This window comes from Trichosurus vulpecula, chromosome 6 (genome assembly GCF_011100635.1).
Source record: "Trichosurus vulpecula isolate mTriVul1 chromosome 6, mTriVul1.pri, whole genome shotgun sequence".
NCBI classification, from domain to species: domain Eukaryota; kingdom Metazoa; phylum Chordata; class Mammalia; order Diprotodontia; family Phalangeridae; genus Trichosurus; species Trichosurus vulpecula.
In genome coordinates, this window is record NC_050578.1 from 267,365,873 (window position 1) to 267,377,721 (window position 11,849).

Sequence of the window (11,849 nt, forward strand, 5' to 3'; positions counted from 1 at the left end):
AAGTAAATAGCACTGCCTACATTCCACTACTGCAATGATAGAAGAAAACTAATCTCTAAATCATTTCAAAATGTTGTTGTTTGGTGGCTTTGAGTTCTCTTCAGTGTGGATATTTTTTCCTAATGTGGCTCATGCATTCTTCACCTTTTTTTGCCTTCACACATGTCTATGTTTTGTGCCAGAGGTCTTAGTCTTAGTTCATTAATTGTGAAATGTCACAGAATTTTAGAGTTGGAAGGTTGCCCATTGGCCATCTCATACTACTCATACATAAGAATGAATTTCCTCCATAATAAACTTGACAAGTAATCATTGAGTCTTTGCCCAAAGAGCAAAAATGAGGGAAAATACCCAATCTCCTGAGCCACCCATAGGACTTTGAAATAACTTTCCTTTTTAGGATAGTCTTGTTCCCATCAAGCCCAAATTTCCCCTTTGGAACCACCTCCCCCCACTCCATGTTCCTCCAGCCACCCCTACAGTCAAGCACAACAAGTAGAATCACCCTTCCATGATAGCCTTGAACACAGACACCTTATGTCCCCTGAGGCTTTGCTTCCCCTTTGCCAACAGCACTGAGTTCCTTCTACTGATCCTGCTATGACCCTGTTCGGAAAGTTTTCTCCATCCCAACTGCCCATCTCAGAAAGCTCTCCAGCTTTTAAATATTCTTCCTTGAATGTGGTACCAATACTGAAGAGCCTGAGTTGTACAGAAACTCTTGGCCTTGGACTCAAAGACCTAGGTTCAAATCCCATTTCAAACCCTCACCACCTTGGCAACCCAGGGCAATAATAAAAATAACTAACATTTTAATAATACTTTAAGGTTTAAAAACCTCTCTTTCTCTCTCTCTCTCTCTCTCTCTCTCTCTCTCTCTGTATATATATATATATACATGCATATATACACACACATGTGTATGTATATATATATATATGCACACACATATACGTATATATGTGCACACACATGTATATGTACGTATATATGTACACACATTTGATATAGGTATATTGCATATTGTTGCTGTTCAGTTGTTTTTCAGTCATGTCTGATGCTCTGTCCATTTGGGGTTTTCCTGGCAAAGATACTGCAGTTGTTTGCCATCACCTTCTCCACCTCATTTCATAGATAAGGAAACTAAGGCAACAGGATTAAGTGACTTGCCCAGGGTCAAACAGCTACTAAGTATCTGAGGTTAGATTTGAACTCATATCTTCCTGACTCCTGGCCTAGCACTCTATACATTGTGCCACCTAGCTGCCTATATTCACACATACATACATACATAGTCACACATACATACCCATATAAATATATATCTGTATAATAAGATAATTATAAATAATATAGAATATAAATATGTAATATAATATGAAATCTCATTTGATTCTCCTTTGTGACATAGTAGTTACTATTATTACGACCATTCTACGGATGATGAAGCTAAGGGGAATTGACTTGTCAGGGTCATGTAGCTCATACATGTCTGAGGAAGGACTCGAGCTCCTGTCTACCTGAGTGCAAGCCTAGAACTCTATCTCTTGTACCCCCAGGCAGTTTCACTTTTCCTTTCTCTGCCTCAGTTTCCTAATCAGTTTAAAATAAGAGCATGAGACTTGATGACGCAGAAGAACCCTTCCAGCTCTAAACCTATGATCCCAAATGCCATATAATACTCCAGATACGGAGTACAGGGAGACCATCATTAACTTCTTGCTACACAAAAAGCCACAGAATGTAGGCTAATGTCACATTTGTATATGTGACTACTATAGCATATCCTTCCTTCATGTTGACCTTGTAGTACATACAACATTCCCTGCCCCCAATCTTTTGCAGACAAACTACTGTCAAATAAAGTTTTCTCGGTTTTGTACTTATAAAATTGACTTTTTGAATCCAGGTGCAAAATTGCATTGCATTTATTTCTTTCAACTAAAAGCATTTTGTTGTTGTTCAGTCATGTCCAACTCTGCATGACCCCATTTGGGTTCCTCTTGGCTAAGATACTTGGAAGCGTATGCCATTTCCTTATTAAGCTGATTTTGCAGATGAGAAAACTAAGGTAAGCAGGATGAAATGACTTGCCCAGGGTCACACAGGTAGTTAAGTGTCTGAGGAGGGATTGAGTTTAGAAAGATGAATCTTCTGACCCCAGACCTGGCACTGTATTCACTGTGCCACATGACTCCTCTCTAAGGATTTTACACCATGGCTTTATCTCTTTTGTCTCTTAGTTTTCATCTACAAACTTGATAGTCCTGCCAGTTATGACTTTGGCCAAGTCATGGATTTTTTTTAAATGGCACCAAACCAAGTTTAAGTACCTGGGGTCTACCATTGAAGAACCTCTTGTAAGATGATATTAAACCATGGATAAAAAATTAGACTTGGAAACATGTAGACCTGAGTTTGAATCCTGCCCCAGACACTTGTTACTACATGACCCTAGGCAAGTCAATTAACCTCTATTTCAGTCTTCCCATCTGTAAAATGTTGGTCATTGCAAGAATCAAATGAGATAATAAGCAAAGCATTTCACAAACCTTAAGATATTATAGAAATGCCAGCTTTTATCACAATTACCTGGGCGTAATTCATTGGAGAGCATCTTACAAGTCAATATTTAATCATTCATTTTGGAGCTTGGGGTCTTGTAATTCAGTTACTGCTGAATCTTCCTAATTGTTCTATTATCTAGCAAAACTCTTTCTCTTTCTCAAAAGAATCTCAAGAGAGACTTTATCAAATTCTCAAATAAATTTTAAGTAGACTTTATCAGCAGCATTCACCTGATCAACCATTTTAATAATCCTTTCAATGAACGAAAAATAGGATCCCCTGCACTTAGCTCTAAAACCCCAGGGGGAATTCATCACTAAACAATCGCAGTTCATATTATTTCCTTTTCTTACCTATTCCTTCCCATTGATAAGAAGATACACAACAGAATTTATCTCTGTTGGTTTCCTTGAAGGATAAAACTATCATTAAGTCAATAAATCATTGGAGACAGAGAAGGAAAGGGAGATGGAGAGACAGATCCAGTAGATTTCCCAATAATTGATGTCACTACTTCCATAACTCTATATTATATTATTATTATATACCACATCATGAAACTATAATCATGTCTCCATGTTGAACCTGTGATCTCTTTCCCAAATGTCTCATATATTTCCTCTTCTAGCTCAAGTGGTCAAAAGCCTATTTTATGACAATATTCCTTTTACTTCTGCCACCAAATCTCTAAATGCTTCATTTAATGATCTCTGCCATGTTTACCTCCTAGATTGTAGACAGCTTTATACACAGGTTCCTAGGTTTCTCTGAAACTATTTCTTTCATCATTTCTTATAACACAACAGTATTTCATTTTATTCATATGCCATAATTTGTTAAACTAGACACCAACAGATGAAGACCTCCTCAGTTTCCAGTCTTTTGCCACTACAAAAAGTCCAGCTATAAATAATTTTGTGCATTTGATGACCTCTTCCTCTTTATTTGTTCTCATTACTGTACAGGCTAAGTAGAGGTATCACTCACTTGTGCATGCCAAAATGGCTGGACTAACTCATTGCTCCACCAAAAGACCTTTATGTGCCTGTTTTCCTGTAGCTCCTCCAACATTCATCATTCTCCTTTTTAGTTAACTTTGGCAATCTGATGGGTGTGGTTTTACCTATCCCAGTTAGTTTATTGTATAACCTCCCAGAAGCATGGTCCAGGTATGTCTCAAACTTCCAAGTCCCAACGACAGTTGTAAAGTGAAATTTATCTATTCATGTCACCACTGAGGGGCTCCAACATGCCACTAAAATTATCCAGCTATTAGGTATCATTCCTCCCTTTCAGTTTCCAATTAAATATGCCTTTGTTGCTGACATTTGCAGTCAATGTGATTCTTTTTTCATTTAGGAAATTTGTGAGTTAAACTCAATGTCCTCTGAGGCCCCTGCCTGCTATGAAATCATATGATCGTGTCTTCATTAATGGCTATCTCATGGTGCTAATTAACGTGGATTTCATAAGACTGTCTGCTAATGTCTTTCACTCAGGTCTTCCTCTAGTCTAGTGCCTCATTTTATTACAGACGTGAACCTAGGTTCTTTAGGAAAATAGCGAGGAAGCAGAATCTGTCAGGTCTTTCCAAGCCGTAAAGGCTGAGAATCGGGGTTTGTGATAGGTTACAAGTCTAGTTCCTAAAGACCATCCTGACTTAGGGGAGACAGGCTCACTTCCAGAAGCCTGACATCTAAAGGATGTCTATATCTGAATCTGTGTCAATATCTATATCTCTATGTCTATACACAACTTATGTCTATATTATCTAAATCTGTGTGTGTATGCATATTTGGTGAGTTGGCATCCTGTGAAATGAATGAAAGGACAAACAGCCCTCAGTCCTGTATGAGGGTCCCTTCTGATTCCATGGTTTTGGTAATAATGTATTGAAAACATGTAGGGATATAATGTAAAGAGAATTCAACTTAGAAACAATAAATTTATTTTCAAATAATTCTAGGATCATTTTGATGCATTTGAATTCCATTACTATGCAATTGGACTTTGTTGGTAGGTATTCCTACCCAGTGGCTGGTGACTTCATTGCCCAGCATAGGTCCCATTTGTTCTTGCAGGCCTCAAATGTATTTATCTGTGGCCTAGTCAAAGTTCCACTGGCATCTGCCCCCTCCTACTTTTTCTCTCTTATTCTGTTTTTCTCTTGTGTTTATCACAGTGAAGTATATTCTTTAACAAGAGCCTAGCTCTCCTACTCTCTCCAACGCATTCCTCTTTAACTCACCAGAAGAACACAAGGGCTTCCCTCTTCCTGAATGGCAACAGGCATAAGAAGATTACATCTCAGAGACTGAGAGGAAAAATGGTGAAGTAGTCTCAAGGGCCTCTCTCCTAAGAGGAATCTGAGATCAATGAGATGATAGGTCCTGGATCAGTTTTCACGAAAATTGTTTATGCCATCCTCCTCCTCCCTCACACCTATATTTCCTCCATTCACAATACATATGTATATCGGTGGTCATATTTTATGACTTTGAGTAGTTTAGAGTTCTGAGTTCATTCTTCTGATACTTTCTTTCTTGTTATAGGTAAATGATCTGACTTCCCAGTAGTACCTATGGAGAATGGCTCAGAGGTTAATGAGTTCATTTTTCTGGGACTAACAGACACCCCAGAGCTTCAAATGCCCCTCTTTATAACATTCACCCTCATCTACATCATCACACTGGTGGGGAACCTGGGGATGGTAGCCCTCATCTTTTGGGACTCCCATCTCCACACCCCCATGTACTTTTTCCTCAGTAATCTCTCTCTGGTGGATTTTGGCTACTCCTCAGCTGTGACTCCCAAGGTGATGGCTGGGCTCCTCACAGGGCACAAGGTCATCTCCTACAATGGATGTGCTACACAGTTGTTCTTCTTTGCAACATTTACCACTGTTGAAAGTTTTTTCCTGGCTTCCATGGCCTACGATCGTCATGTGGCTATTTGCAAGCCTCTATATTATACCATGACAATGACATCAGGTGTGTGCACACGTCTAGCTGTTGGTTCCTACATCTGTGGCTTTCTGACCTCCTCTGTGAGTGTAGGAGATACCTTTAGCCTCTCCTTCTGTGGTTCCAATATAGTTCATCACTTTTTTTGTGATATCACCCCTCTCCTGGCTCTTTCCTGCTCTGATATCCACATTAATGAGTGGGTGCTCTTTATATTAGGGGGATTCAATATCTCTTTTGCCCTCATGGTCATCTTCACCTCTTACCTGTTTGTCCTCATTGCCATTCTGAGAATCCATTCTGCTGAGGGCCGGAAGAAAGCCTTCTCCACCTGTGCTTCCCACCTCACAGCAGTGTCCATATTCTATGGGACGATCATCTTCATGTACCTTCAACCCAGCTCGAGTCACTCCATGGACATAGACAAAATGGCATCTATGTTCTATACTATGATTATTCCAATGCTGAACCCTCTGGTCTACAGCTTGAGGAACAAGGAAGTCAAGTTGGCTTTCAGGAAGAGCATCAGCTACTCCTTCCTGGGCATCTCATCTCTACTTCTCCCTACTGGGTGACATGTATCTCACTCCAGCTGGTCTTAGCCTAAATAGTTATCTTCAGGATCACCTAATACCGAGGATAATATCAAGTGAAAGTAGTACATACCTAGTAAAGCCCTCCCCTGCCTATGAGGATTACAGCCAGCCTTTCAGACTTTTACTGGATTCCATTTTAGCAGACATATTCTTTTCCAGAATATCAAATATTGTCCTCCATTAACTGTGATTGCCGTGGTTAATAAGCCTCTCTGAAACACTTCAATGAAATGAGAAGGAACATTTTCATTTCTTGGTTTGTCACAGAACATAGCAACTATTCTCATAAGATCATGTCTTCTTTTAAGTTCCTTCTACTTTACTTACTCCTGTGAGTTCCTTGGTTCAACATTCATTTGACTTGTGATCAGAAAGGCATTCTATAAGCCTTATTGTTATTATTATTATTAATTGGTTTATGACTATCTCTATTTCCTCAAATGGAATAAATAATGAAAAAAGAAAAAAGTGAGTGAAATTGTGGTTTGATAGCTGCTAGTAATCTCCCATATCATGCTCCCCTGTTCTAGGCAATTCATGAGGGCTAGGCTGATTGCAGGATATTGGAAAGCTTAGTGACTTTTTGTCTCATTTCTTTCAACCTAGTCTTTCTCTAAGCTTTCCACATAATTGTATCTATTTTGAAATACCCCTACTTGAAGCTGTTCAAGATAAAATGGTCTAATGGCTGGACTTGTTCTGTGCCCCACCGCCCACTGATTCTGAAGATTCACAGAGAATGTTCTTCATCCCTGATTTAAACTTCATCTTCCTCATGACCTGAAGTTGAAGTCTTCTCTTTCTTCAGGACACACACTCCACCACACATGTTACACAAAGTCTCTTTTCTGATTCACTCAGTTGGTCTCCCTCCTCATATTCCCCTTAAATTGCTTGCTTGGATCTCTTCCTGACTTTGTCAAGCCGTGTTTTGCATTATGCTTATGTGTATATATTTTTTTTCTTATCACCCCAAGAAACTGTAATGTCTGGAGTTCTATCCACTTTTATTCTTTGTATTTAGCACATTGAGTTGGGCAAAACAGATATTTAATAAATACTAAATTGGACTTTGTTGAGCCAATGAAAAATGAGAAAACTGAAATGTAGACATGGTGGTCCCATAGATAGTAGGTTTTGGAGCTGGGGTTTGAGTGCAGATCTCAGGTATGCAAGTGCATAGATCTTTCCATTTGGTCCTCAAGAAGGAGCAATACAATACATCAGAGCAGGAGTGCTGTTCAGTTACAAAAATGCTTTGTTTTCCTTTTCCCTCCTTTCTACTGCATGCGGGGTAAATGACATTGAACCATGACCAAGTACAGAGTCAGATATTAAAACAAAAGAACAACAATATAAACCTTCTCTGACATTCAGTGGAAAGGAATAGGCCTTTCCAGAAGCTGGGAGTAGGCTGCTGATATTTCCGAGCTTTTCTCAGTGCTGTGAAAATTTATTGTACTTGAAAATCAGCTGGCATTATGTCAGAATGTGAATGACTCATGCTTTCTGTGAAAAGATTCAGGAGTCTGACTAGATTGCAAGCTTAATAGGGATAAATATTGGGTTATCTTAGCCATTGCTCAAACATAATCCTAGCTCATTTTAATAGAGATATAGTATGCACCAGGAAGTTGTCAATGATCCTGCTCTGCCTCAGATCACATTTGGAGTATGGTCTTGAAATTCTGAATGCAACTGATACCTGGAGCATTCCCAGAGAAGTGAAACCAGGAAGTACTCCCATAAGAATCAATTGAAGTAACTTGGAATATTTGTAGTAAAGAGAAAAACTCTTCTGAAGAGTTCTCCACTTTGCATCTGCTGCTGTGCCTGGCTTCAACTTCATGGAACAAGATGCCTCTCCCAGATTAAGCTCAACACCTCTAATCTTAGACCATTTATCTATTGGGGAATGGCTTTTGGTCTTATACATTTCTTTGTTATATTTTGGATATCAGAATGTTTGCAGAGATATCTGATACAACAATTTTTCACCAGCCAACCGCTTTCCTTCTTCTTTACCTGTAAAAATTTTGTTCATGCAAAAGTTTTTTTTAATATTGTGAAATGCAAATTATATATATATATATTCATTTTAAATAGCATTTATCCTCTCTTTGACCAATAATTCTTTCCCTATTCATACCCATGGAAGATATATGATCTGTAGTTATGCCTTCAGATCCCTTCTTCTAGGGCTTCTATGTTGCATGAATTAAGAATAACTAAACTGCAATGAACTAAGAACAACAAAGTTGCCTATGAGAACATGGTCTCTTTGGACAATCAAGACTTGGTCTCCATGGTCACAGGAGAGTTAATGATTTGTTTTGTTCATGAGCTGGGTGAAGAATTGCCAGGTTTCCCCAAGATGGCATGGTTCTCCTAATAGCTGCTTTATGCCTAGGTCTATATAAAGCCCTCCTTGATTCTAATCTTTAGCCACTCTCATCTAAATGCTGCACCATTAGAGTGAATGATGATAGGATGAACCAGGAGGCAGGGGTGCTCTCAATCACTCAATCATTATTAGTCTTGAGAATCAGGAGAAGAGAAATTCACTAATTTCACTGCCATACAAAACAGCAGTGACCAAGGATGATTAATCTTCAAATATGGACCACTGAACACAGTATTGGGGCAAGGGAGCAGTTTCTTTAACAGAATAACTTTGTTCCTAGTATTAAGACTTCATACCCAAGACCCACATGTGAACGTGCTTGTCTGTCTCTGTCATCTCCAGATAGGTAGGTTCTGAGAAGCCCAATGCATAATTCCAGAGTTTATCTGAAGGATAATATGGCAGTGTTAATTGGAGCTAGGAACAACTGGGTTCAAGTGCTTTCCTTTGACACTTACTGTGTGTGTGGCCTTGGTCAACTCATTTTAGCCTCATTTTCCTCAGCTATATTATGATCACAATACCTATAATAACTGCTTTAAAGAAATGTGAAATTGTTGCTCCTGTTTCTGCCTCCACTGATCTTTATGCAAATAGCTTCCATCACACATTTCCTTTCTTGTTCCAGAATTTCTTCTGCTATACATCTGCTTACAATATAATACTTCTCCAATTTGTTTCTACCAATCCTGTTTATTTTGAATAATGTATGTTCTTCAAAGCCTGTATTGTAATCATGTATTTATCACCCCATTAAGTCTCAGTGATATCACTGAGAAGTATATCCCCTTATATTAGGATCCCTAAGTTATCTTGCTTGTTAGCAATATTACCGGAGGGTACCATAATCTCTATAGAGCTGTTCATCTATTGGTCTCCATTACTTTAACTTAATAAACCTCACTTCTTTTTTATCTTTCACATACTCATTAGGGAGAGGCAACTATCAGTCAGATATGATTCACACTCATGGTCTCTCCTTACTTGAGATTGTGTCTTCAATAATGGTTTGATTATTTCATAGTGCAAGCTGTCTTGGCTAACGTGCAGCAGCTTACCTAAGTCCTTCATTAATGCCCTCCACTAAAATCTTGGTGTAAAAGAGTGATGAATCTAGGTTTCAAAAGACTATTAAAATAGGACACAGCTTTATCTGGTCCTTCTAATCAAGGAAGATCTCTAGTCTCATATTTGACTAAATCTTGTGGAAAGGCAAACAAAAGATAGTACAAGGTTGTCCTTCAATGGAAAATGTGTTTGGCAAGCCAAGAAATAGACAAGAGGAAAAAATGCCCTTCAAGGCATGTTAAAGCACTGGAAAGGAAGGAAGACAGTGATAAAATTTAGTTCAGGAACAAAACATTTATCCTTAAGTGATAGCTGGGTATTTTATTTTGAAAACCTTGACTTCCAGAAATGTTTAAGGAGTGAGTGGAAGAGTAATAATTTAACTCCCACGGTAGAGACATCCCATCAGCATTTGGACCTGTCCTAAAAATACCCACTTGACCCCTGGCCAATATTACTGCGCTTCCCTTTTGTCTTTAAGTCCTTCGTCTCTCCTTATTTCTCCCTGCTGTCTCCATTTTCCTTCTTTTCTTTCTTCTTCATGAGAATAGATCAAACTCATAAGAAAAGTGTCCCTCCTCTATTCACCTATTCATCACTTCCCATGCTGATTTGCACCAGAACAGAGGCAACTTCCCTGAAAAGGAGGTTTACCATCGCACCTTTGAAATTATTAAGCTTATGGTAGATTGAAGAAAAAAGTAGGAAACATTAGTCAAGAGTTTATGTGTAGTTGCATTAGTAACTACTATGATTACCACCTTGATTTCCTTCCTCCATCATGCTCCTATCCCCACTTATCACATAAATATGTCTCTGATCCTCATTCATGGTTCAGAATTAACTATGTTGAGTTACTTCTGTTCTTATCTCTCTTGTCATAGGTGATCGACCCTACCCAGATATGTCATTTATGGAAAATCATTCAGTGGTGAATGAGTTCATTCTGGTGGGGTTAACAGATGCCCCAGAACTTCAGATCCCCCTCTTCATGATTTTCACCTTTATTTATTCAATAACTCTGTTCGGGAACCTTGGCATGGTAGTGCTGATCTCCTTGGACTCCCATCTCCACAACCCAATGTACTTTTTTCTCAGTAACCTGTCTTTGGTGGATTTTGGTTATTCTTCAGCTGTTACTCCCAAGGTAATCGCTGGGTTCCTCACAGGGGACAAAATCATCTCTTATAATGGATGTGCAGCACAAATGTTCTTCTTTGTGGCCTTTGCAAGTGTGGACTGTTTCCTTCTAGCTGTGATGGCATATGATCGCCATGCAGCAGTATGTAAACCCCTGCACTATGGCACCACCATGACTTTGAGTGTGTGTATTCACTTGGCTATTGGGGTTTATATTTGTAGCTTCCTTCAGTCATCTGTTAATATTGGATGTACATTTCACCTATCCTTTTGTAGTTCCAATGTGGTCCATCATTTTTTCTGTGACATCCCCCCACTCTTGGCTCTCTCCTGCTCTGATATCCATATCAGTGAGATGGTGGTCTTTATTTTAGCAGGATTTAATGTCTCTTTTGCCCTCTTGGTAATTATGATCTCCTATGTATTCATCTTCATTGCCATCCTAAGGATTCACTCTTCTGAGGGTCGGCATAAAGCCTTCTCTACCTGTGCTTCCCACCTCACAACTGTGTCCATTTTCTATGGGACAATCATCTTCATGTACTTCCAGCCCAACTCAAGTCATTCCATGGACACAGACAAAATGGCATCAGTATTCTACACCATGGTCATTCCCATGCTAAATCCTATAGTCTATAGCCTGAGGAACAAGGAAGTTAAGAATGCTTTGAGGAAGGCTGCTGGGAGAAAATATCCACTAGGTGTATGAGAAATTTTGAAGTTAATTTTAGAATTTAAATTATACTTCATCGATGCTAATTGAGGAGAAACTGCAGTAAGAGTCTCCTATCACTTGGCTACAGCTCTGAATTCAGACTAATTTCTAAAGTAAAGAGATCATGATATTATCTTTTCCAGAGGAAGCATTGTATTCTGATTCTGCTCTTGGAATCAGAAGAGTTCAGATGGTCAGGTTTATTGCGACATTTTCCTGTTTTGTGTCCCTGAACAACTCATTTAATCTCTTATTCACTAATTTCTTCATTTGTTCTCTTATGATAGGAATACTTTAGGAATTTGAAGTTATGCTTAATAAATGGCTATTTTTCCCCATTAGTATGCTGTGAGTGACACTATTCCACTGATCATGCTAGTGTTATGACACTAATG

The 11,849-nt window shown here is 38.8% G+C and overlaps 2 protein-coding genes across 2 annotated transcripts; both read left to right on the plus strand.

Annotated features, from left to right (window-relative positions):
* Window positions 1-5,146: 5,146 nt before the first annotated feature.
* LOC118855153 (olfactory receptor 5B2-like) lies at window positions 5,147-6,106 on the plus strand. Its single transcript, XM_036765250.1, has one exon. It carries the CDS (start codon window positions 5,150-5,152, stop codon window positions 6,104-6,106), a length of 957 nt encoding a protein of 318 aa, XP_036621145.1. The 5' UTR covers window positions 5,147-5,149.
* A 4,397-nt stretch (window positions 6,107-10,503) lies between these two features.
* Window positions 10,504-11,448, plus strand: LOC118853544 (olfactory receptor 5B12-like). Its single transcript, XM_036763675.1, has one exon. The coding sequence runs from the start codon at window positions 10,504-10,506 to the stop codon at window positions 11,446-11,448; it is 945 nt and encodes a 314-aa protein (XP_036619570.1).
* The last annotated feature ends 401 nt before the right edge of the window (window positions 11,449-11,849 follow it).

Coding starts and splice junctions, on each gene's coding strand:
- LOC118855153 (XM_036765250.1), top strand. CDS start 5,150: ATGGAGAATGGCTCAGAGGTTAATGAGTTCATTTTTCTGGGACTAACA.
- LOC118853544 (XM_036763675.1), top strand. CDS start 10,504: ATGTCATTTATGGAAAATCATTCAGTGGTGAATGAGTTCATTCTGGTG.